This window comes from Lagopus leucura, unplaced genomic scaffold (genome assembly GCF_019238085.1).
Source record: "Lagopus leucura isolate 7727_CA_CO unplaced genomic scaffold, USGS_WTPT01 Super-Scaffold_100001, whole genome shotgun sequence".
NCBI lineage: Eukaryota > Metazoa > Chordata > Aves > Galliformes > Phasianidae > Lagopus > Lagopus leucura.
In genome coordinates this window covers 2,124,161-2,150,857 of record NW_024962262.1, presented here as the reverse complement: position 1 = coordinate 2,150,857, position 26,697 = coordinate 2,124,161, and the positions used below count along the sequence as shown (strand labels likewise).

General features: G+C 43.8%; 1 protein-coding gene across 2 annotated transcripts in view; it reads left to right on the top strand.

The window, feature by feature from the left end:
• Positions 1–2,605: 2,605 nt before the first annotated feature.
• CRYL1 (crystallin lambda 1) overlaps positions 2,606–26,697 on the top strand; it is a 54,628-nt gene continuing 30,536 nt past the window's right edge. The window contains exons 1-3 of one of the 2 annotated variants that reach the window (XM_042867091.1): positions 2,606–2,712; positions 4,697–4,804; positions 11,754–11,880. In XM_042867091.1, the coding sequence (XP_042723025.1) occupies positions 2,681–2,712; positions 4,697–4,804; positions 11,754–11,880 (267 nt within the window). In that variant the 5' untranslated portion in view covers positions 2,606–2,680. Of the gene's footprint in view, positions 2,713–3,432; positions 3,467–4,696; positions 4,805–11,753; positions 11,881–26,697 lie in introns of those variants that run through there. The other variant, XM_042867093.1, reaches the window with a different exon arrangement.

The following is a 26,697-nucleotide window of genomic DNA, read 5'->3' as shown; positions in this document are numbered from 1 at the left end:
ATTTCATTCCCATAGATCTCTTGTTTTGGTCACCAACAGAACTTGTAAGCCACATAACTGTTCTCAAACTCCTGCACTAACTCCTCCTAACTTGTTTGATTGAGCTCTTAATTTCACTATATCACTTAATCATAGGGGTTGGAAAGGACCTCTGGAGATCACTGAATCCAACCCCTTGCTAAAGCAGGTTCCCTACAGTAGGTCGCAAAGGAAAGTTTTCACATGGGTTTTGAATGCCTCCAGAGAAGGAGTCTCCACAGCCTCTCTGAGCAGCCTGTTCCAGTGCAGTCACTCTAAAAGAATATTTTTCCTCATGTTCATGTGGAACTTCCTGTGTTCCAGTTTGTGACTGCTGCCCCTGTTTGCCTCCTGTTTGTGACTGCTGCCCCTCATCCTGTTGTTGGGCACCGCTGAAAAAAGCCTGGCCCCCTCCACTTGACACGTGTCCTTCATATGTTTGATAAGATCCCCTTTCAGTCTTCCAAGGCTGAACAGTCCTAAGTTTCCTAGCCTTTCCTCCTAAGGGAGATACTTCAGGCCCCTCATCATCTCTGTGGCCTTCTGCTGGACGCTCTCCAGAAGTTCCCTGTCTTTCTTGAACTGAGGAGCCCAGAACTGACACAGTGCTCCAGAAGTGGCCTCAAAAGGGCAGAGTAGAGGGGGAGGATCACCTCCCTTGACCTGCTGGCCACACTCTTTTTAATGCACCCCAGGAAACCACGACCACAGGGGCACACTGTTGGCTCATGGCCAACCTGTTGTCCATCAGGACACCCAGGTCCTTCTCCACACAGCTTCTTAACTTGTCTATCACTGAGTCTTGCTTTTGTCATAAGGCAACTTCAGATATAAATATGCATCTCAGTATATTGAGATAACCTGTAAGTAATTCCAAGTGGGAGTGATAATGATCCATGTTTCCAAAGTCCAAAATACTTCTCTTTTATCTGGGAACTTTTTTTTCTTTAAGTAAAAACTTGTGTACACAAGGCAAATATACAGAGCTTCAATTACACTTCGGCTAGACAAAGTACTTTGTAATATGTGCCAAGTCATGCAATTTCAAATTAGTCTTTAAAGGTGCGAAACTGGTATTTGCTATAGTAATAGAACAATGCTTCTGAGCCATAAACTGGCATGGCCAGGTTTCCTGCACACTGCTGCCCTACTTCCTGCAATCTTGAGGACCAGCGGCCTGCACTCAGCTCCTTCATATCCCACCTAATGGTAGCTGCCATGTTACAGATTCAGTGTTTAGGTGCTGAGGTCAGAGAGGTTGTAGTTTGGTTTTCTTTCTATCTGCTGTCCTATGGGTGATCATCACGAGACCTTTAGGAATTTATACTTCTGAGATAGCTTCCTCCTTGTTCAAGTAATAAATGGGGAGGTTGGTGGCCCTGCTTATGGTAGGGGAGTTGGAAATTCATGGTCCTCAAGGTCCCCTTCAACCGAGGCCATTCTGTGATTCTAATGCTAGTGAGGGGGATAGATATTGACAATGTGATAGATATTGACAATGTTCTGTAGTTATTACGTAGGGTTTTTTTGTTTGTTTGTTTGTTTCTTGGAAACTAAAAGAAATGAGAGCCAAATTGATTCACTGACATTCAGTAATTATGAAACACATATTCTGAGGGGAAAAATTATTTTCAATGTAACTTCCTTTAGTATGCCATTAACACAAAACTTACAAGTGGTTCTCAGCTATGTTAAGTGTACGGATCTTTGGGAGCAAGTAAACATTTAAAATCTTAATTGCTATTTCTTTTCAGGAACATCCAGCATAACAGAGCCAATATAGATGAATGGGAACTGCACAGAATAAACAAAAAACAGATAATGCAGCACTCCAGCAGAAATTATAGGGGCGTCAACTCTATAAGGTTGTAGAATCACATTCTTTCAGAATACAGAAAAGTTCTCATGGAAAGAAACAAGGTCAGCAAAAATGCATCATCAGAACTCAGGAAGAAAGTATTTTGAATGATAACGGTGCTTCCCTAATGAATAAACAAAGCATGGAATTAGCTTTAAATCTGAACATCACCTTGGAATCCAGAGCTTTCTGCAGCCCAAGCACGATGGGATGGGAGGCAGCAGCTCCCAAGGCCCCGACTCACAGCTGGATGAGTTTCAGTGGGAGCTGATGCGGAACCTGAACAGCTCTGAAGCTGTGGCTCTGGTACTTTCTGCCAGTATGGTAAAACTGAGGTCTCTGCATAAAAGCAAGAAGCTGGCCGTGGTTCAGCTCGCCTGCACGGAGGAAGGCCAGGCAGACCGTGTCCCGGCAAAGGTTGCTCTTGTCCTGAAGGTGAGACCCCGCCTGCCGTCTCACGGCGCTGCCCGTGGGCTACCGCACATAAACGTCCGGGCAAAACCGCCCTCTCGACGCGAGGGAAGACGTCGTGCCCATCCTCCCTCGGGCCGCGCGAGAGCCTCCCTCGAGTGCCGGGGCGGCCGAACGCAGCGCGCTCCCTCCCGTCGGGGGAGCGAGGGCGGCCGGCCGGGCTCGAGGAGTGGCCGCTGAGGGGCGCGGCGCGCGGCCAATGGCAGAGCTCGTAGCAGGAGCCAATGGGGGCGGCCGTGACATGGCGGGAGCCGTGGGTGGGGAGCGGGCGTTTTTTAAGGCGCTGGCTGCGCCCCCGGCTGTGTGGTGGTTGTGGTTGTGCGTCCCCCGAGCATGGAGTCCGCGCGTGTGGCGATCATCGGCAGGTGAGGGCTGCCCGCCCGTCCGCGGGGGGGCGCTGCGCGCAGAGGGGCCCGGCCCGGGGGCGCCGGGCCTCGGGGTGAGGGGTGGCCGCCGCGCCGCAGTCCGCAGCAGCGAGGGTTAGCGGCTGCGAGCGGCGCCGCGGAGAGCGGCTGCCGGCTGAGGCCCCGCGGGCTGCGGGCGGTGCCAGCGGCCGGGAGGCCTCTGTGCGCCCTGGGGCACTTCCGTAACGAACGGCCTCCTGCGGTTCTGCAGCAGCGCTGCCTACTGTGCTCCGTCCCGTTTCTGCGCAAGTGGAGCGCCGGTGGAGGAGGCTGAGAGCTCGTAAGAGCCAGGAGCGTCATTGACCTGCTAGGCTCCTGCAGCGCTCTCACAACACGCGGCGGTGTCTCTGACTCCCGAGTGCATTGCTTCACCCACTCCTTGAGCTCAAGCCGACGACCCTGACTTGACCAGAGCCGCGGGGCGTTCAGTCGCGCGCGGCCGCCGGAGCTGAGCGGCACGTGTCCGGCACGGCCATGTGACAGCACGGCCCGCCGGCACCGCCGCGCTCCGTCCGCCTCGAGGGCGAGCAGGCGGGACCCCGGGGTGCCGCGCTTCCTTCTGGGCCCCGGGTGACGGCGCTTCGTGTCCGGGAGGACGGCCCGGGGGTCATCGCTTCAGCCGCGCGTCGTGCTGGCGCTGTCGCGTACAGCAGGAATACTGCAAGGCTGCTTTCTGCCGCCGGGCAGCTGCGTGTGCTGTGGAGTTCTAAAGAAGGCAAATCTCACAGTTCTAAAAATCTATGTGAATAAAAATAAAACTTATTTTGCTGTTGTTAAATGTTGATTTAAATAACCCTTATTCAGAGTGCAGTTTGAAGAGGTGTTACTAGTTTATAAAGGTATTGGTAGCCCAGGTATGCTTGTTTGGAGTTCAAGTACTCCAGTGCTTTTAGTTGTCAAGTGCTCGCTAGCTGGGGGGCTGCTGTAGCTACCGTGGCCTGCACCTGTCTGTTGTAAGTGCACTTATTCTGTAGTTTGCTTGAGAGATGCAGACTCTTCTGTGTGTGTTTGATGTACAGTTTAAATTGTATGCTTTCAGTGGATAGTGCTCACTCAACAATACTAAATGTGAAGTTTCACTTTATTTTTGCCTCAGTTATTTCCTCTGACTCCTACTTTTTCCCCCAAAGCTTCCTATTTTGTTCTCTTTTTGTTCTACTTTAGATAAAGCCTGGATGTGTTCCTATTTTTCTCTTCCTTCTTTTTGCATCTGGCTTGCTGACTTATCTGTTTATTACACCCCCCATCGTCCTTTACTGTTACCCTCCTGGCCTTTCCTTTTCCCAAATGCCAGAGGTTGTTTAAGTTTAGTGTTACAGGGAAGGCAATATGGGAAGTGGTAGAAAATGCGTGTAATGATCAATGCTGTCACTGTGACAGTTGTGGCTGTGGAGTTCTTCTTGCTGGGGCTGTGTTTTTTTGTTTTGTTTTGTTGGGTTTTTTTTTGTGATGTGATCTGAAGTTAAACTTGCTGCACTGTGTCTCAGTGCTTCTTTCTGAAGAAGCTAATGCCCAGTAATAAAACTACTTAAGTTCAAACCAGCATTGCTTTGATGTAATACAATTATTGGTTACTACACATTTCTCTGTAATGGACCCCAAGTAATGTGGTTCTTTGCACCAGCTCCTAGGTTAGGATTACAGCTGACAAAACTACTGATGCTTGAATCCATCGTCCCAAAGTAGTGGTTTCTACTCCTTAGAATTCTGCCCTCCTTCTTTTTTTAATTCCTGGTTATCTTTCTCCCAGCTCTCAGAAGCTGCTGTACAACTAGTGAAGGATATTTCTTTGCTCAAGAGAGAGATTAGTTTCTTATTAATATGTAACTGATCTTTAGATTAAATGCTGGAGAATTCAAACTCTGGTTTAGTTCTTGAAGTGCTCGTTGGACTCCAGAAGAAAATACTTTTTTAATTAATTGGTTAATATTTATTTCTTTTTCAGTGGACTCATTGGTCGCAGCTGGGCCATGGTGTTTGCTGCTGGAGGCTTCCAAGTGAGACTTTATGATATTGCACAACAACAATTAACAACTGCACTGGAAAACATTCGGTATGTCTCCTGAGTTGCTATCGTAGAATCGCTTAGGTTGGAAGGACCCTAAAGCCCATCCAGATCCAACCCTTTGCCATCAACAGTGCTGCCACCCACCAGCCCAGGCTGCCCAGGGCCCCATCCAGCCTGGCCTTGAGCCCCTGCAGGGGTGGGGCACCCACAGCTCTCTGGGCAGTCTGTGTCAGTGCCTCGCCACCTTCTGAATAAAGAATTTGCTCCTAACGTCTAACCTAAACCTCATCTCTTTTGGTTTAAAACCATTCTCTCTTGTCATATCACTACCAGACTGTGCAAATGACTGACATTGTAATGAATCTGTGGGATTTCTGTAACTAGGAGTGAACAGTCTCATTATTCGAGGAGCATAGATTTTGAGCATTAAAGAAAGCATTAGCATTAAACTATGACTACTGTTACTATCAGAAGAACCATGTTCCCAAATCTCTTAGGAGCTTAAGTTTAGATCCAAGTTCTTGAAACCATGTTTTCTGTGATTAGGTTATCTATAGACTATGATTAAATACAGGAGTGTAAGGTTTTTTTTCTGTACAAATGCAACAAAAGGTGGTTCAAGATGCAAAGAGGCTCATATGATTGCTAAGGAGCTGTACTGTAATTACTAGTTTAATTAGAAATATTTTAAAAAATTTGAAGCAACTTTTTTGGAGTCCTAAAAGAAGAGGTAGCTAGTTCTACTGAAGACACAACTACTGACCAGTTACAGTAGAGGCTTGGAAGCACTTTAAGAAGTGCAAATTTGAGGGCTTGAGCATGAGAAAAGTCGGTGCTTCAGAGCAGTACACCCCAACCCTTTTCTCTGATAACCCTGTTGCACTGTGGGGAAAGTGGCATTGTTTGGGAATGTCTGAGAGCTGTAAGTTCAAGTCTTGCCAATCTGTTTCCCCTCCCTGAGCTTATAGTGTCTTGAAGTTGCATATGTACTGAGTGACTCTTAACCATATTGCTTCCAAGTATTTCTCTTAACCTTCCCTTGAACCTGTGTAAATCTTTCTGTGAACTGCTTGCCAAAGGACTTTGTGATGTGCAGGTTTACTGCTCTCTGCATGAAGAGCTATTCCCTTTTGTTTGCTTTGAACCTGGTTTCTCAGCTGCTTTACTTGGCCACTGGTTCGTTAGTTAGAAGGAACAGTGTCTGACTGGTCCTGTTCACCCTCTTCTTGCCAGTCCTGAAATCTAGTCTGTGTAGGAGGGGGCATGCATTAATAGATTCTGTACACAGCCTTATATTGCTTTACCAGCATTTAATTCTAAAGTTCAGATTGTTTGATCATAAGTATAAAGCACAATGTTTCAGTGTTCCCTGCCCCAACTGCTGTATGGCAGCTGGTATAGACATGAAGCTTCACCTGAAAAAGGGTTATGGCATGTTGCACTCTGATTATTTTGAGTAACAAGGCTCGTATCAAGGAGGAGGAAATTCAGAAGCCCCTTGTTGAATTAGTTCAGTTCTTGGAGTTTGAAGGTTAAGCAGTATGCAATTTTTAGTGAGATTTACTACTTATTTAAAAAAATAAATAAATAAAAATAGTGGAAGAGGGGAAAATCTATCTTGGAGGTTTGTCTTTGTGTTGTTTTTCTTTCTTCAAAACTCTGCAGGTAGATATTAGTCAAGCCTAACATACTTATTGCACTTGCAGAATTGCTGTCATAGTAGTATTCACAGTAAGATTGTAGATTATTGAGAATGGAAGGAGTTCTGCGTGCTACTTTAGTGAAGCTGGCACTCATCCCTATTTATTCCTTGTCTAATAGCAGAATGAGGACTTCAGTCTTCTGAGGTTTTCAGCTTGGAAAAGAGAAACAAATTACTGTGTATAGCTGTGTGGAGAGCTATTTGAGGTGTGTCAGTGTACTGTTCTGTGCCTGTATGTGCTGTTCCATAGGAGTTCGAGGCAGGTTTTGCCCTTTACATAAGGTGTTCTTAACTCAACTTATAATTAACTTATGTATCTTGGCTGTTCTAACATCTTAGTTAAAAAGTTTAGTTCCAGAAAAACATGGCTTGTGCTCTTGTAACAAATGCTATGCAGTTGTTGTTTTCTCAACCAGTATTTTAATGATTGGATCTGTGAAAATACAGTTAAACTGGAACATTCTTCTGGCACTGATTTCATAGTGTGCAACCTGCAATAAAACTGTTTGCATTACTGAGGTGATATTCTTATAAGAGCTGGAACTTCAGCAGATCCTGAAGGCTCATAGAGGAGAGCAGCAGGGTCTGCCTGGTGAAGTTGAGTGACAAAGCCATTGGTAGTTACTTCTCTGAACTTGTTGGGATTTGCTTCCTGGGAAATTTTTAAAAGATAGTTGTGGGTTGTTTCTGGGTGTGTGGTTGTCTGTTGTTGTTGTTGTTAGTTTGTTTTTGATTCAGTGTTGAAAAGAGTTTTGTTCTTTAGTCTGTGACTTAGAGTATGGAGCTACTTCAAAATATTAAACAGTTCGAAGGAATGTTTTTAGCTTTTCTCTTCTAAACTAAGAGAAGGTCTGAGTAGTACAAAGCACTTCTATAAGGAGTAGAAATGAGCTACTACGTGATTCACTTTTGGAACATTGGTTTAATTCATTGTTCTGAATCTATACAAGCTGTGTAAGAAGTGCACTTCAGGATTCCTTAGCCTAGTGGATTTAGGTCTCACAAAACAGCAGGTGCACAGATCTGCAGGACAGGCACAAGACTAGGATGGACCTGCAGTTGGTGATGAGGGGCTGCTTTTATCTGTGTGGAAATTCTGAAATGTGTTCTGCACTATTTCCAGAATGGGTGCCCGAAAATGAGACCAGACCTGAATTTGCATCTACTGATGCAAGTGGAAACTTGTAACAGGTTACCAGGATAGCAGTAGACCAGATAGGGAAAGGAAAGTGTGTTTACTAAGGCCTAACTTGGTGTGGTGGATTCACGGCCTACCTGCCTGCTGACATGCACGTGGTGCCCTGACACAAAGAGTGACTTCATGCTGGATTGAACTGGGTGTACCAGTAGCCTCATTAACCAGCGTCTGTTCTAATGGAACAACCTTTTTTCCAGGGGGGGAAAAAAAAAAAAAAAAAATCAGCTGAACAGCTGCATGCCTCTTCACCTACTGAAAAAAACCTGTAGCAACCTGCCCTAGAAAGTGTAACTTTTCCTGTCTGATACTTTTTCTTCTGAGTCCTTGTGATTCTGGTTTGCAAGATTGCTGAACTTTAAAACAATGATAAAAAGAAAAACAAATAGTGCGGTGTTCCTGAAATTAAACCTAAAATGTACCATGTAGTGCGTGCTACCCTCTTGCCCATTGATTGTTGTGTAGATTTCTTTCAAATAGGTACTGTGTTACTATTCTAAGAAGAATTATGTTGCTGATAAAGATAAAACACAGTGGAAATGTTGCACTAATAATAAGGTAGTGAGGCTATAGAAGGAATACTGTATGGAAAAAGTGGATGGGAAGTTTGAGACTGGTCTAATTGTTCCCCCATGATAGTCTTAGAACTCCTCCAATCACTGAGAAAGAAAAGTTTCCAGGTTCTTTTAAGGAGCTGTGAGGCCTGAAGCTGGGTCGCTGCTGTGTTGGAGTTGATAACTCTGCTTTTCAGAAGTTCTGCATTCAGAAATGTGTTGGTTTCCTGAGATGTGAAGGCTGGGGAGTTTGTGCTGAGTAGTGGTCTGGGGCTTGTCTGCTCAGCCTTGTCTGGGTGGTCACATATTCATACATGTGCTCTGAGCTTGTGCTGAACTGTTTAGGTTTGGAAGCTGTAGGGCTAAATTAATTTAGGCATGGTGGCTACTTCCATTCCCTCCAGACCTTTCCCCTGCTGTAGTAATAATAAGAAAAAGACTGTTTAATTATTGGCATCACTTCCAAGGCCCTTCTTTAAAACCTTCTGCAAAAGGTGTTGTCACCAAGAGCATCACAGGCAGTTTGGATCCAGAGTGTTGCTATAGATTGGGTGCCCTATTTTGAAATAAATACTGGTTCAGTTCCCAGAATAATGTTGACATATGCAGTCCAGTGCAACAGTGAAGCGCTGGAGATAGGCAGTGTTGAAGTGTGGGATCTCAAAAGAATTAACATTTTCTTCTGAGTGTGAATTTATCATTCTCTGAAGACATTATGGACATACTGAGTCAAACTTTTAAAGCTTTGCGTGCGGTACAGCTGTAGTGTGAAGTCATGTGGTGTGTCCTACAGCGGTGACTGCTTTGTCCTTAGAGTCTGTGCACGTTCTTGGGGATGATGACCGTGAAGTTGAAGCTGCTCTGAATAAAGTCATCCAGTAGAGGTCAGTGGTGCACTGCTGTGTACGTTAACCAGTCTGTTACAGTTTAATACGTGTTAAGTATTGGGGAGGCTCCCTGCCGTTGCTTATGCTTCTGTGGCAATGTAGGACCCAAGAGGAATTTAAGTAGAGTTTGGAAACATTTGGAAAGCTTAGAGTTCATCTGTGGAATAAGACAATCACATTGTCAATAAGTGTATTAGTGAAAGTGGAGAGAAAAAAAAAAAAAGCAATAGAACAAGGAGAAATGTCGTCATGCTCAGGGAGGATAGATTTAGGTTAGACAGAAGGAAAAAAAAATTCTTTTACAGTGAGGGTGGTGAGGCATTAGAACAGGTTATATAGTGATGTGGTTGATGCCTTGTCTCTGGAAACTTTGAAGATGAGGCTGGCTCAGACCCTGGGCAGCATGGTCTAACAGTGGTGTCCCTGTTTATTGCAAGGGAGTTGGCCTAGATGGCCTTCAGAGGTCCCTTCCAACTCTAAGGATTCTATGATTCTGGTAGTTATGACCTTTTAATAAAACCATGTTGGAACTAGTAGAGTTTAGTTATGTTGTGTCCAAGAAAACAATAACAAATCAGAATTTTATTTCAGTATCTGCAATTAGATAGTTGATTTCAGCTCAAGCTGAATATTTGAGGGCCCACTGAATCTCTGAGGTTAGACTTGCTTCTGTGTAGTTTAATGGGAACTAAATTGTCTTTGTATAAGTATCTTGTATCTTTGCTAACTTAATACTGTGATTGAAATGGCTCGTTTTTTGCTGTTTTCTGTCAGGGAGAAATAGGTACTTCTATCGTAAAGATGAGACATTGCATATTTGAATACCAAGAAAAAAAATTCAAAGACACTGTTTTCCTCTCTGAAAGAGAACTGAAGGTTATTGTCTCAGAATGTGCTGAGAGGGTAGGTGAGATTAACTTCCTTCATTTTATTTAGGGAATCTAGGGGAGGAAGTTGAATAGTAGATCTATGAATTCAACATTTATTGACAAGAGCTCTAAATAAAAGGATGGATTGACAGAGTGTGAATGTATTAGCCCATGTTGTCAGCAGGCAGCCTGAAAAGCACGGAGTAAAAGATGGAGACAGAATGGCCTTCACCCCTCTCCCTCTTCTGTTAATTTAAAATGCTGCTTGGAAAGCTGTTGATGGGCTTCTCACCCCAACTTCATACAGCGGCTGAAAGCTGAGGTGCAGTCAATCCCTGTCTGCAGTACCTCTGCTTAGGGTAATGCTGAAATGCTGCCTTGGTGTAAGTGCTGGGGTTGGATTGGAGAGGAAGTCTGGAGCTGATGCTACCCTTGTTCCAAGGCTAACTGCCTGCCTGACTTCTAAGCATTAAGGGCAGCGTTTGCCTCTGGCTGCTGTAGTTAATATAGGAAACATATGGGGTCCCTGTCTCTTCTGAGGTCTCTGGGTACAAAACTAAGTCCAGTGGTACTGTCCCAGAAATCTCATGCAGACTGTCATGTGTGCCCTTGTGTCACAGTCACTTAGGGAACATGTGATGGATCACTAATTGTTTCTATACTCAGCTGAGTGATATTTGTAATACAGGAATACACTTTTTCTTTCTTTTTTTTTTTTTCTCCCCCAGGCTGTACAGTTTCTATTTGCTGTGACTTTTCTACCCTCCAGCTGGGTGCCAAGTGCAGTTTACTTATTGTGTAAGGCAAGCACCAAAGAGAAACCAAAGTTTTGAAAGTAACTTGGTAGGGAGAAGAAAGTATTTATTTATCCCCTCCCCCCCGAGACTAACAGCTGAATTTCTTCCTCTCTTCAGAATGAGCAATTTTTGCCGAATAATAACAAAGCTATAGAGAAGTTTTGAACTGAAGCAACTGATAAGCTTAAATGTATTAATGGTCGTATCAGAGAGCTTCAGGTTCATAGTGATCAGATGGTCTAATCCCACATAACTTCTGTGAAAATTGCACTTCTCAGTTACTTGAACAGTTTTGAAAATGGCTTGCTTGCTTGCTCTCAGCTTTTGAAGGTTTCAAGCTGTAGAGACTTTCTCAGGTGGCTTGTCCAAATGCAGTAGTGATGTGTACCTAAACGTTCAGTTGAAGCTCTGGCCACCCAATTTATTAATTACAGAAATTTTCAGACACTCTGTAATCATTACCTATGTTAGGGGGATTTTTTCCTTTTTTTTAGGAACATGGAATGCATCTGTTTGTGTTTTTTTTTTTTTAATATGGTTAAACAATGATTCTATAGTGAGATGTCATAATAAAAGGGCTGTTGTTTGTAATACTAGAGGAATAAAATAAAAGGTACGCTAAACTTAAGGAGAAGCTCTTGCTGATCCTGCACTAGTAAAAACAAATCTGATGTGGTGGCTAATTTGGGATGAGGAATAGACCTTTTAGCTGCCCAAGTACAAAGAGAAGAAAACTTGTTGCAGGAAGGAGAGGCAAGCAGAGATAAAGGACTGAAATTAACCGTTATATTTCTGACTATATATGCAGTGGCATGACAAATAGTGTGTCATTACTGCGTCATTAAGAAGCTTTTATTGAAAAATAGTAATAGTAGTGACTTAAAAATGATAACTGTAGCTAAACGTGTTTAGCAAACAAATTTGTTTTTAAAATTTGTTGTTTTTTTTGTTTTTTTGTTTTTTTGTTTTTTTTTTTTTAAATTTGTTTAGCAAACAAATGAAAGAGCTGGAGGAGTCGGGATTCCTGAAAGGAACTTTGAGTGCAGAGAAGCAGTTGGCTCTCATCAGCATCTGCACAGACCTGAAGGCTGCATTAGAGGGTGCTACTTTCATTCAGGTAAGCAAATGTTTGACAACTCCTAGCAAACAAGGAAAGATGAAAAACTGCTTGCTGTAGGTGGACAGTGAAGAGTTCAACACCCCATCCCTGTAAGGAGGTTTGTGTTTGTTATGATTAAAATTCTTTCCAGCCAGGAAAGAATTCTTTGTAGTTTTTCTGCTTGAGAATCTTTGCAAGTTTATTCTGGGTTGTGTTGGAAAAAACTCTCAGCTGTAAGAGAATTGTTTACCTGTATGTGTAACAAAGACTGTACCTGTTAGAAAGAAGAATATGGGGCAGGAGATTCTCAGGGGAGGGCTTATCTATTGGACAACATCATACATTCTAGAGCTAGGAAGAAGATTTCTTCTTTAGGTATCTAGAGACAGCAAATATGGCTATGCCAAAGGTAACTTCTGTTCTGCTGTCATGGAATGCAGGCCTCTTCCTGCTTGTGCCCTCATGCAAGAACTGTCTCTGTCACAACAGCTTGTCATGGGTGCTATAAAGAGTCCTGCACAAAGAGCTGAAATTGTAGCTGAAATGTATCCACAGCATTAGAGTATTAAAAACAAGGTTTGTAGACAGCACCAAATCCATGCTGCTAAGTAACATTTGTTTGAGGAACAAGCTAAATTAGTGGACTTGACAGTTACAGAATCACAGAATCACCCGGGTTGGAAGGGACCCCAAGGATCATGTAGTTCCAACCCCCCTGCCTAGCAGGGCCACCAAACATACACATTCAGATCAGGTTGCCCAGGACCCTGTCCAACCTGGTCTTAAACACGTCCAAGGACGGGGCATCCACAACCTCCCTGGACAGCCTGTTCCAGGGCCTAACCACTCTCCTAGTAAAGAACTTCCCCCTAACATCCAACCTAAATCTTCCCTCCTTCAACTTAAAACCATTTCCCCTAGTCCTGCTGTTATCAGCCCTTCTGAACAGTTTACTCCCCTCCTGGGTGTAGGTTCCCTTCAGGTATTGATAGGCTGCAATGAGGTCACCCCGCAGCCTTCTCTCTCCAGGCTGAACAAGCCCAACTCCCTCAGCCTGTCCTCATAGGGGAGGTGCTCCAGCCCCCTGATCATCTTAGTCGCCCTCCTCTGGACCCTTTCCAAAATCTCAATGTCTTTCTTGTACTGAGGGCTCCACACCTGGACACAGTACTCCAGATGGGGCCTCACAAGAGCCAAGTAGAGAGGGACAATCACCTCCCTGTCCCTGCTGGCCACCCCTCTCCTGATGGAGCCCAGGATCCCATTTGCCTTTCGAGCTGCCAGAGCGCACTGCTGGCTCATATTCAGTCTCTCGTCCATCAGGACCCCCAGGTCCTTCTCTGCCGAGCTGCTCTCAAGGACCGCTCCTCCCAGCCTGTACAGGTGCCTGGGGTTCTTCCGGCCCAAATGCAAAACCTTGCACTTTGCCGTGTTGAACCTCATCAGGTTCACCCGAGCCCAGCCCTCCAGCCTGTCGAGGTCCCTCTGAATGGCATCCCTTCCTTCCACCGTATCAACCGCACCACTCAGCTTGGTGTCGTCAGCAAACTTGCTGAGGGTGCACTCAATTCCCTCATCGATGTCATTAATAAAGATGTTAAAGAGCACCGGTCCCAAGACAGACCCTTGGGGGACACCACTTGTTACTGGCCTCCACCTGGACATAGAGCCATTGACCACCACCCTCTGTCTGCGGCCTTTCAACCAATTGCTTATCCATCGGGTCGTCCACCCATCAAATCCACTTCCCTCCAATTTGGAGATGAGGATGTGGTGGGGGACCATGTCAAAGGCCTTGCTCAGGTCCAGGTAAATGACATCGGTCGCCTTCCCTTCGTCCACCAATGCTGTTACTCCATCATAGAAGGCCACAAGATTAGTTAGGCATGACCTTCCTTTGGTGAAGCCGTGCTGGCTGTCTCGGATCACATGCTCATTCTTTATGTGACCGAGCATGTTGTCCAGGAGGATCTGTTCCATGATCTTCCCAGGCACGGAGGTGAGACTCACCGGCCTGTAGTTCCCTGGGTCCTCCCTGCTCCCCTTCTTGTATATGGGAGTGACATGACCCTTCCTCCAGTCGTTCGGGACCTCACCTGACAGCCACGACTTCTCAAATATGATGGAGAGCGGCTCGGCAACCACCTCAGCCAGCTCCTTCAGGACCCTGGGATGCACGCCATCCAGCCCCATAGACTTGTATTCATTCAGTCTAAGGAGGCACTCTCGGACTTGCTCTGCCCTTACAGTGGGGAGGGATTTACCTCCTTGGTCCCCACATAGAGGTTTGGGGATGCAGGGTTCAGGGACGTGAAAAAGACTAGAATCCTGGCCACCAGTGAAGACCGAGGTGAAGAACTCATTCAGCACCTCAGCTTTCTCTTCATCTGTTGAAGCCAGTTCTCCTTTTAAATTTACCAAAGTAGGTACGCCCATTTTGGCCTGTCTCTTCTGGGCAATGTACCTGTAGAAGGTTTTCTTATTGTTTTTCACGTCCCTTGCCAAGTTCAGTTCTGCCTGCGCCTTGGCTTCCCTGATCCCACGTCTGCAAGTCCGGACGGCGTTCCTGTACTCTTCCCAGGTGACACAGCCTTGTTTCCAGAGCTTGTACACCCCTTTCTTCGCCCTCAGTTCTCTCAGCAGGTCCTTGCTGAGCCAAGCCGGTTTCCTACCTCGCCTGCCCACTTTCTTATTCAGAGGAATGGAGACCTCTTGTGCTTCCAGGAGGGCATCTTTGAAGAGCCGCCAGCTCTCCTCAACATCCTTGTCTTTGAGGGCAGCGCGCCAGGGGATCTTGGCCAGCAATCCATTGAGTAGCTTGAAGTCTGCTCTTCTGAAGTTCAGTGTCCTGGTCCTGCTCTTTGCCAGGCCCACATCGCTTGAGATCACAAACTCAACCAGGGCGTGGTCGCTGGAGCCCAGGCAGCCTCCAACCTTGACGCCTTTGATGATCTCCTCGGCGTTGGTGAGCAGCAGGTCCAGCAACACTTCACCTCTGGTCGGTCTGTCCAATACCTGAACCAGAAAGCTATCATCAATGGATTCCAAGAGCCTTCTGGAGCTCTTGCAGCTCGCCGTGTGGTTTTCCCAGCAGATGTCCGTATGGTTGAAGTCCCCCACCAGGACAAGAGCCCATGAGCCAGACATCTCACGCATCTGGAGCAAGAAAGCCTCATCAACAGCCTCCCCTTGATCAGGTGGTCTGTAGTATACCCCTAACACCAGCTGACCTATATTTGTCCCATCTCTAATCCTAACCCACAGGCTCTCAACCTGTTCCTGACTGCTTCTCGTAGGGAGCTCCTCACAGTTTATCCAATCTCTGACATAGAGAGCAACTCCCCCACCCTCCTACCTCGCCTATCTCTCCTAAAGAGTCTATAGCCGTCAATGGCAGTATCCCAATTGTGGGAGTCATCCCACCATGTTTCTGTGATAGCAACAAGGTCATAACTTCCCGAATGCATCACAGTTTCCAGTTCCTCCTGCTTGTTACTCAGGCTGCGTGCATTGGTATAAAGGCACTTCAGCCGGGCTATCCGTCTCGCCACCTTTATAAGGGATCTAGGATCCCCTAGAACAGCAGCATCCCCAGCATCCCCCTGCCCTAGTCCTTCCCTATGCACTCTGCCATCATTGCCCATGGAGTTTGGTATAAGCCCTCGAATGACCCGTTCAACTCCAGTAGCCCTTATTTTGTCCCCTTCCCCCTTCATTCCTAGTTTAAAGACCTGTCAATGAGTCCCGCTAATTCTTCAGCTAAGATCCTCTTACCCCTCAGGGACAGGCTGCATGCATCAGCAGCCATCATGCCAGGTGCAGTGTAAATTGCCCCATGGTCAAAAAAGCCGAAATTCTTGCGCCTGCACCAGCTCTTAAGCCATCTATTGAAGAGTTGGGTATTTTGGATCCTCTCTGTACCTTTCCCTGACACCACGGGCATAGAAGAAAAGACCACCTGCACCCCAGCTCCTTCAAGTATTCGCCCCATTCCCCTGAAGTCTTTCTTGATAGACCTCAGGCTTTCCTTATCAAGTTCCTCGCCGCCAGCCTGAATTATTAAAAGCGGGTAATAATCTGAAGGCCGAATCAACCCAGGAATTTTCTTTGAAATGTCCCTGACCCGTGCTCCAGGAAGGCAGCACACCTCTCTGCGGGTAGGGTCGGGACAGTTCATGCTGCCTATCTATTGGTATGCTCACTGACATAGGCATAGTTAAATGAGTGGATGCACTAGGGATCGTTTCTGGAGTAAAGCATAAATAAGTCTGCTCGGACTTGGCACCTTCTACCTTACAGGGTTGCCCATTACTATTCCAGTGTTCATTAATTGTCCCCACACATTCATGTACTGCACTCAGGAGTTTACAGTTCGTACTGTATCAGGCTGTAAAAATCACAGTTTGATCAGCTTCAGCACATCCTTAATCATAATTTTAATCAAACGGACAGACTTCCAGTCCTTTTTCCTCTTGCCAAGCTGGCTAGTTGAAGGGGAAAGAATGGGAGGTAAAGCAATGCCTCACAAAGAAGTCAGGATGTGAATGCACCACAATTTATTACCTTAGTACACTGCTTTGTGTTCACTTCCCTTTCAAAAGGTCATGAAACTGTTTAGTGTTAACCCAATAGCTTACTTTCTCATTTGTATTAAGCTTAGAGTTTGTCAGTTCATAGTTTCCACATATGTATTGCTTACCTCTACTGAGTTTAATCTGCAAATTTATTGTCTATTCACTCAGTCTTACAGAATCCTTATGCGGATGTTTGCAGTAGTAATGACAAGGATCAGCTTAATTCTGTGAGCTAACTCACAAACCTTTTTACCTCTGTGAAGCAGCACTGGTCAGCATGTTACATTGAGTAAGAGCTGTCTGCCAGTTACTGTCCGTTACTGAATCTCTCACTAGGTAACTTTCTTGAAAGCCTTTATTTTATTACAAGACTTCTGGACATACGAGCTGACTGCATCAGCTGTGTAATTGATTGCTGCATTCCCTCCTTTAGAGATTTCTCTTTGAAAAAGTTGAATGATTCTTCCATGTTTATTTAAAGCACATTCAGTGCTACCCTTTTTTTAAAAACTGCTTAAAAAATAGAGACATAAGGCCTACAGGCTCAGTGTTTATGTCTTCCCTGAGTCTCCTTAGAAGTGGCATCATGCTTGCCACTTTCCTCCTCTTTGGTACCAAAATGTACATCTTCAGTTATTTCAAATCAGCAGCTGTATATTCCTGTTACTGGGTTGGGTATTGTAGCTATACCAAAACTGGGTAGCGTGTTCCAGTATCTTGTTTTTTGGTTATCCTTCCCTTTGTCTGTGATTTATTCTGCTTCTTCGCATTTGAGACAGATGCTGGGAGTTCCCAAAAGCAGGGCTTCAGTGTTTGCAAGGGTTAGAAAGGGAAAACAGAAGTAGCAAAGAAACTCCTGTTCTGTGTGCATTTTCTAGATGGCCCCTCTGTACTTGCATCCTCTTCTAGCCCTATGCATTCCTTTTCTCCATGCATTTTGAAGAAGGAAAATATTTTTTTTAACTGTTCCTTCTATAAACTGACACTTTTTGTGCCTTTTTCTCATCTTTCCTTGGCAAACTTATCCTTCACAGCCATGATTGTCAGGTGCCATTTCAGCTTTGTCAGGTCTACCTTCTTGGTTCTAATAGGCTCTTCTTTATGCCTGTTTTCTTTTATTCTTTCGAACATTTCTTACAACTTATTATATAAATCTCTGTTCCCTCTATGCTGTCTGTTAGTGTCTGATCTTCCTCGCTGCCAAGTGAGCATCTCTGCACAGGAATTCTCAATTGCCCTTGACTGTCTTCTGAAGCTCTGTGCAGCTGTCGTGGAGTCACAGTAAGATTTTTGAACAAGGGCCTGCATACTGCTTTAGATAAAGTTGGGGCTGCATTCTTTCCCCCCCATTCATGTTCTCCTTGATCTGCTTTTCTGTGAAAAGTCTTGGACAAATGTTGCAGAATCAGGATTTTCTATTAAAACAAACCTATGGAAGTCAAAGCAGGATGAACTTACATCATCTTGCTTAGGATTTTTCCAAATGAGTTTTGAACATCTCTAAGGACTAAGACTTCGTCTCCAGGTAATTTGCTGCAGTATTTCATTACCCTCATTATGATGCTTCTTTCCTACTATCAAAGTGGAACTTCTGTTCTTGCAGCTTTTGTCTCTTGCCTCTCATCCAAACTCTATGGAGCTTTGAGAAGATCTAGCTTCTGGGTGCTCTCTTCAGGTAGCTGAAGACAGCAGTGTTATACTGATAGTGTCTGAATAGAATCAGTCTACCTGGGGTGCTATCTTATATTCTTTTACTCCTTCCAGTGCTACTCAACATGTTGTTGTTAAGCATATACATAAATAAAGTAGCTGCAGTGTGCCAATGGATAACAAGCCTTAAGTGTGAGATGCTGTTGGTGGTGTTTGTATCAGCTTATCAGTTTCAAACTATAGCATCAGCTTTTGGCTCGAAACAAAGTGTTATCAAATAGGTAATGTAAGCAGGCAAATTATTTGAACTAGGTTTTAATTTGTTCTTTTAGAATGGGGGTGGGAAGAGAAATGGATATAAAAGAATTCTCATTCTACGTTCATAGCTTTACTTCAGCAATGAGCTGACTACCTTCTGGCTGAACCTTACTGAACTGCTGGAACTTGACCAAATAAAGCTTTGAACCTAGGAATACAAGATGGGACAATGGTAACTTATGGGGCAAGTGTATTGACCTTTTTATTGGTTACTTAAAAACATCATTTGTGTTAATCTTGGTTGAATATAAAGGGCTTAATTTTCTGGTCTGATGATAAAATCCTACTGATTAACTTGCCAGAAGACTTTCATGATATCTGCATTTCTTTACACTAGATCTCAGTTGGTTAAAACTTAATTTCTTTTCAAATTCGGCCCTTAATAGTGTAAGTCCATCCCCAGTTAAAAATATATACATATATATCCTTGATCTTCGTGCTCCTTGAATGAATTCTTGTACTGAGCCTTCTGTGGGTTTGTTTGTTTGGTGGGTTTTGTTGTTTTTTTTTTTTGTTTTTTTTGGGTTTTTTTTTTTGTGTAACATAAAATAAATGGCTTATCCTATAAAAATAAATTAAGAAAAAAACATAGGGAACTTCTGGAGTAGCATTAATGAAGACACAAAAGTGAAAAAGATGCAAAGAAGGACTGAAAAGAAAATTCAGAACAGTAGCATCGTGACCATCTGGAAACAAGGTATGATTTGTGTATTAGTTTGTCTTCCCTATCTGGGCTGTTTTTATGAAGCAACCTGTTGTGATAATTTGGTGTGCTTTACATCATCTTCAGAAAGAAATCAGTCTTTTTTTTTTTTTTTTTTCCCTCTAAAACATGAGTATTCACTCAGAAAATGATCAAATAGAGTTTCACTTCTTAGAGTTTTCTTACACTACTTAGAAAGCAGGTGGAAGTCTCTTACCATAAATAGCACTACTTCTTATGCTTTGTTCTATTATTTCTGTTACTGAACTCTTCCAAAGTTTATTAGCTTTCATGGGAGGATGAAATGACTGGTTGTTGGTAAGATCTTATGTGTGACACTTGAGCTTTTGTGTACTCTGGCATCAAGCAGGAGAATGACTTGGCTCTAAGGGCCATACTTGCAATGAGCTGCAGGGCTTGGCAGGGTCATTGCTGGGGCTGGAGGGTTGCAGAGGGGTCCTTGCTGAGCCATGGGACAAAGCAGACTGCAAGGGGATGAAGTTAACCTTAGTCTACTCCAGTGGAAAGGATTTGTAATCCTCACAATACGAGGTATTTATTCTTCTGTCTTTTAACATAGCTCTGTATAAAATGCCCTAAAGCAGGAGTTTGGTTTTTTTTATGTGGATTGTTTTCTTTAAGGAGGGAAGGTCTCTTCTTGTTCCCTTTACACCTGCAAATTCTTTTGCACTGGTGGCAATAACACTAACAGATGTTTTAGCCTAGTTTCCTTTAGATCTTCCTGGCTATTTTATCCCTCCCAGTCAGAAAAAGAGTTACCACCTTATAAACAAAACAAAAAACTTTCAAAGTATTGCAAGTGCCTCACAATGGGCTATCAGTGTTGACCTAGGAGTCTTGACAGTAGGTCTCTCGTGTTCTGTCATTAATTTATCTTTGATACCAGTTTCTACCATTAGTGTTTGTTCCACTTTTCTGATGGCTTCCAAGGACTTCTTCTGGTGATGAGCAAATATAGCTGTTTGCAGATGTGCAGAGATGCCTACTGTTGCCCTGAACCTGTAGGGTAGAAGACAATCTTGATTTGGAAGCTGTGTTAATTCCTACATACATGAAAAGCTGCTGCAAGGCAGAGTGTTCAAGCATTTCAGTAACACAGTTTTTTTTTGAGTCTGCTATCTGGTCAGCTTGGAGCACTGGACAAACAAACATGGGTCTGTTTGCTCTTAGTTGGGCAAATGTAACCTTAGGCCTGGTTTTACCTTATCTACTTTAAACACTGATCTTGAGGCACCAAAAGTTGCATTTCAGCCTCTGACGTAGCTGGTTCTAGGGATTTTGATCATCTTGCCATCTTTGTAGATGCTGGGGGAGAAAACTCTGTGATTTGAGGGGTTGAATGACTCTGATCACAAAGATCTGCTGTAAAATGCTTTCTTGTCCGTGTTTGAATTGAACTGAAAAATGATGTTTGAATAAGCGGCTTGTGTTGCTTCTGTGATGCTCTTACTGAATGGACTCTTCAAATTTTTCTAACATTTACTCTCAGCCTCTGTGTGTATCAACTGGCATTATTGACTATTGCAGGTTTGAAAATAGTCTTCATTGCCATAATTGTTATCTTGCCCAGAAGTTAACCCTGTTCCTCATGTTCTTTCAGTGTTCCCTGGTCTCCTTTCAAGAGCTACATTTCCATTGTCTTTCTTAGATTTCTTCCCCTTGTACCTTTCTCTTTTTCAGGTTGGGTGGGATCGCTGTAAAAGAAGAGAACAGATTCTTTGAATTGGGATGTGGGGAGGAGGGTATCCATCAACCTTATGTTAATATCTTGTTGCCCTTCCCTAAGGGAACATAAAAGATGCTCATCTCTCCTATAGCAACCTGATCATCTTGTCTATTCACCTCTTCAAAGCTTTGCAGAATACAGCAACCTCATGAAAAATGGTGGTTGTCTTCATTGTGTGATACTGACACTGGGTGAGGCAAAAATTCCCTTATCAGTATGCATTTACAAAGTAAAACAAAAAAACCCAAGAACAACACCATCCCAAAAGCTCCAAAATCTTCAAGTTTTGACTCTCATTTAGGCAACGTAGTTCTGCTTTCCCAACTTCTGCTCCCTATTTTATGCTAACTAAAAGTTGAACAGACACTTGTAATTCAGTCAGTTGTCCTAAAAAGTGTACGATGGCAGTAACTTGATAGTATACTGCTCTAGTTCCTTAACAGGGTATGTTTCTGAACTGTAGGAAAGTACAAAATGTTTCCATTGAAATGCTAGATTTCACCTCACTGTAGTGTTATTTATTTGTACGGTATCATGTGGTAGACAGTCTTTTGTGTCTGTCAAGAGCTAGTGATTTGAAGCATCAAATTTCCCCTAGTGTGAACTCATACAGTCAGGACACTTAAGTTATCATTTTATTAGATTTGAGGTCGGTTATAGCCACAAATTCACTCTTAAAGTTACAATTTTTATAGGTATCTTAACTGGTGACAGTGTGCCCCTCAGAAGTGACTCATCTGTTGGCCCTTCAGTTATGGCCCTGCTGTTCTCAGCCTTCTCTTACCCTGGACTTACAGGATACCAGTTTGGGTTCAGCTTTACGGGATAATAAAAGGGGGGAAAAAAAACAAAAAAGACTTGATTGCCCAGGTTGTGTGATTTGTTTGAGGGTAACAGGAATTGTTTCATAACTAAGGAGTCTTTTGTCTCCAGACATGTTTTGTTAGTGATCAGGTATTTGAACATGTGCTTAAAACCTATTTTGGAGGGAGCTGTGTACCAGGTGTTTAGAACACATATCTGCAGGGGGAATGGGGGCTGACAGCCTGTTGGGCTTTGGTTCCCTGGTTTATATCCCTCTTGCCTGGGTTCCTGCTCCTTCCCTGCACATTTCAGGGTCAGTCTTCCTTGATCCTGTCCCTTGCAGTTGTGCAGAGCCAGGTACTCCCCAGTGGTCTTAGCAGCTGTAGGTTCGGGTTGTAGTTATACCTTGACATATCAATGTTGTAAGAGTCTTTTGGCTGTTTTTAATCTTCTTTATTCTAACTGATCAGAATACTGACACCACTCTGAAAGATGGCCAATAGCCTGGGGCCTTGCTCCGTGACAGCTGTGTGCATCTCTGTTTGTACTGTGTCCCAAACCCAGCTGATGGTGTGCATGGATCTTCTGTCAAGTGGTAGTCCTTACCTTTACTTTTAGGTGAGCTTAAAAGCACTTCCTAAAAGGAGGCTGAAGTAAATATATTTTTCCCATTATGCAGTCTTTGCAGTCTGAAATGATACTTTATTTGACACCTTGTTGTAGTTAATATACATAATCAAATGGTTGCTTCTCTATTTGAGGAGAGCAGAACAAAGTATGGCATAACCTTGAAATCTAAAGCTGTGAAGCATTTGAACCCTTTCAGCTTTTGTCATCCTCAAAGTAGAGAGATTAAGACAAAGCTAATGGTTTGGTTCTTTTCACTTTTGTGAAAAGAACTTTGCACTGCATGTTATTTGCCTAGGTTTTCCTATCACTTGTTCAAAACAAGCCATGCTTGCAGCTTTCCAAGACCTGCATGTGTGGTCCTGTCTCCTCCCTTCTACTTGTTCTCTGAGCAGTGTGTTAATGCCCTGTCACCGTGGCCACTTCCACTTTTTACTGATTTGTGAAGTCAAAAAACATATAATCACAGTACTTACGTTTAACCACAGCTGTAAGGCCAAACGCTTTGGAAAGTCAGTGTAAGAATTTTAATAAAGTTGGAAAGACCTGATGGTAATTTAATTTTGGGAGTGCTAGGGCAGGAGACAAAAGTTGCTTTCAACTCTGTGATCTGCACTTTTTTTTTCTCCCATCAGTTCCATGCTTGAGGAATTAACATTGATTCACCTCAAAGTGTAAAAGGAGCATGTCCTGAACTGTGGAGTGGGGGAAGACTGTTCTGTCTTCCTTTTTTTAACTCTGTTATGCTTTCTTATGGAAAGAAACCTTGAAGAAGCTTAAAGGTTGTCTGTAGAATCATAAAATCACAAGGTTGTCCAACTGTCCTTTCATTACTCTTACCTAACCAGAGATAAAGTAGTAGGTAATTCACATAGGTATGAAATAACAGAGCTGGAGAAAAACAATTTAAATCATGCCTGAGTGATTCAGAAGTTACAAGCAGCAGTTCCAAGTTAGAAAAAAATTTGGAGTTGTCCAACAGTTCTCCCAAATAATCAATGCTATATGCATTTGCAAAGGAGAGGAAAAAAAAAAAGAAAGAACCACCTGCAGAATATTGAATGTCACTTGGGAAGGGATGAACAGTGAGTGGGAGGTTATAATTTTACTTCTATATAAAAAATGTTGATGTACCTACAACTCGTATAGGCTAAACCTGCAGAGAGTAGTCGTATCAACCTGGATGGATGGGAACTGGAGAAGGTGCAGAGGAGAGCAGCTGAAATGATCGAGGGCCTGGAACCCTTTCAAAGAAAGCACCACTTTACACTGTGGGCAGCAAATTGCTGAAGTTTCCTGCCACAGGACGTTGTGGTTGTAGAATCATAGAATCACAAATGGAAATTACCTACAAGATCATCTAGTCCACCCATCCTCCCGTTACCATTGCTACTGCAAGCTACTAAACCATATCTCACAGCTCCTCATCCAGATGCCTCTTGAACACTGCCAGGGATGGCGACTCCACCACCTCCCTGGGCAGCCATTCCAGTGTCTAACCACTCTTGTGGAGAAAAAGTTCTTCCTTATGTCTAACCTAAACCTCCTCTGGTACAACTTGTGGCCATTTCTTTCAGTCCTGTTTGTTGCCTGGGAGAAGAGGCCAAACCCTTCTTCATCACAGCCTCCCTTCAGGAAGTTGTAGTGTGCAGTAAGATCTCCTCTGTTCTCCAGACTGAACAATCTCAGCTCCCTCAGCTGTTCCTCATAGGACTTGTGCTCCAGACCCCTCACTAGTTTTTTTCCCTTTTCTCTGGATGTGTTCCAGGGCCTCAATGTCTTTCTTGTAGTGAGTGGCCCAAAACTGAACATGGTACTCAAGGTGTGGCCTCACCAGCGCTGAGTACAGGGGGATGATCACCTCCCTGCTCCTGCTGGCCACACTATTTCTAATGCAGGCTGGGGGTGTATTCTGCACAGCATCCCAGACTTCCAGATCAGGGCGTAAAGTGCCCTGAGCATAACTGATCTGCCTGTTAAGGGCAGATGTAAAGAAGGCATTGAAAACCTCAGCCTTCTCCTTATCCTCAGTGGTCATATTCCCCGCTGCATTGAGTAAAGAATGGAAATTTTCCCTGGTTCTTCTTTTACCACTGATATATTTATGAAAGGATTTCTTATTTTCTTTTATTTCAGTGGCCAATCTGAGTTCAAGTTGGGCTTTTGCCCTCCTCCCTGCATTCCTTAACAACTTCCTTGTAATCTCCCCAAGTAGCCTGTCCCTTCTTCCAGAGAACATAGACTTTTTCTTCCAGAGTCTCAGTAATAGTTCCCAGTTCATCCACACTGGTCTTCTTCCCCTGTGGCTTGCCTTACAGCATTCAGGGACAGCCTATTCTTGTGCCTTTGAGATTTCCATCTTGATGACCATCCAGGCTTCCTGGACCCCTTTACCCTTAAGGAGCCCAAGGGACCTGTGCTATAAGTGTCCTGAATGGATCAAAGTCCACCCTCTTGAAGTTCAAGATAGCAGTTTTGCTAGTCACCGTTCTGACATCTCCAAGAGATGAGAATTCTACAGTTTCATGGTCACTCTGCCCAAGAGAGTCCCCAGCTTTCACATCTTCCACCAGTCTTTCTCTGTTAGTGAAGAGCAGGTCTAGCAGGGCATCACACTGGTAGGCTCTCCTACCGGCTGCATAAGGAAGCTATCTTGAACACACTCTAAATGTTCATATCATCAGATTCACAGAACCATAGAGCCTAGAAGGGACTTCTGGAGATCATCTAGTCCAAGCCCCTGCTGCAGCAGTTTCCTTAGAGTAAGTTACTCAAAATTCCTATAGGAATTAGGCAGAATTCATCTCTCTGAGCTGTATTCATATTATTTGGTGCAGGGAGGATATCACCCTGCAAAATTTTAGACCATTCATCTTTTAAGCTTCTTTCTGGAGTCAGCAGTTGCTTTTTATTAGTTACTTTCATTGTTATTATGTAGATTCGTTAAATAATATGGAATAATGGCATTTGACTGGACAGGCGCTCGCTGTAGTTGAAAGAGCTCTAAGATCTGTTTCATTTAACTAAATTTCCAAATCTCCTGTTCACATCTCTTTCATCTTCTGTCCTTATATGGATAAAACTAAATAACTTAATCCTTTCTTTATGTAGGTGTATGCAAATCAGGTGTTTTAAAAATACATCCCTCTATAGTGGTTTGAGAAGTTGGAAATAAAAGAACTATGCCTGAAGTCTTTTCTGTCTTCTTTTCAGTGGATTATAGCTGTAGAAGATAAGTTATTTGTATATGGGGATTAGGTGCTGAAAAGCAGCTTTTAGAGACATAGATGTCTTTCTGCTCTTTGTTTCTTAATCCTGAGAAGATGTTCATATGTCCAAAAGCTGACAGTCTGTCCCAGTGGGTATTCTTTGTGTCCCAGGAGCTCTGGTTGGGTTTCACCTGTGGGGGAGCTCAGTGTCCTGAAGGTTTCTTGTGATGTCTGCATACCAAGGATTGCCATCACCTGGCCCTGGAGAGTGTTCTATGAAGGGCCTCAAAGCTGACAGCTGCATCACGGCCCTTAAGAGAGACTTACAATGCTGTAAGTGGTGTGCATAAATACAGGAATGGAACCAGAGTTTGTGGTGAATTTGGAGATCCTCATTTAAGTGCTCGATGTGAAGAGCATGTTTGTAGCAATCAAAGTGGGTAAGCAGCTCACCTGCTGATGAAGCCCTGTTGAGTTCAGTGGAGACTGAGAAGACAGAAATCCAGAGAGTGATTTTCTACCTTAGTCATGGCGTGGGCTGTTGGACTTTACTGTTGTCTTGTGGCTGTGTTGCTCCCAAGGATAGCGCTGTGAGATGTTGTAAAAGGGCGTTGCTGAATGGTTGATAATATTTGACTTTTTTGTGTCAGCTTAAATCTTGGGATTTCAGTTCATGCTCTTATGCTTGTGCTGCTATTTTAGTACCATTGTGTAGCATTTGGTGCTTTTATGTACCATTGTGTTGCAGTGCTTTGCTTCAGGCAATGCTTTGCTTCTTAACCGCAGTGGTAAACACGTAGTCTTGGCAGCAAGTCTAATTGCCAGTGCAAGGAGAAAGAAGATGTTCTACAAGGAAAGTATTTTGGGGAGTGTTTCCTAGAGGGAGGCGGATTGCTTCCTTGGCATATCCAAGAGTGGATGGGAAGAACCTGGAAAGATGCCAGCATCTAGTGGAAGTAAATGAAATTGCTGTGCTCAGATGAGCGTGGGTGTGTGTGGGAGCGCAGGTGGCATGGTGGAAAGAGCCTGTGCAAAACCACTTGACTTAAACAGCTAAAACTTCTAAGCTTTACATGTACTGGCATTCATTTAAGGGGTTGAGTCATATGAGGGCAGATTCTCTTTAGGGGTGGCTAGACTCTATCTGGATATGGGTGGATGTGGTATGTGCTTATCTTTGTGCAGTGCCTTCAGAGTTCATAG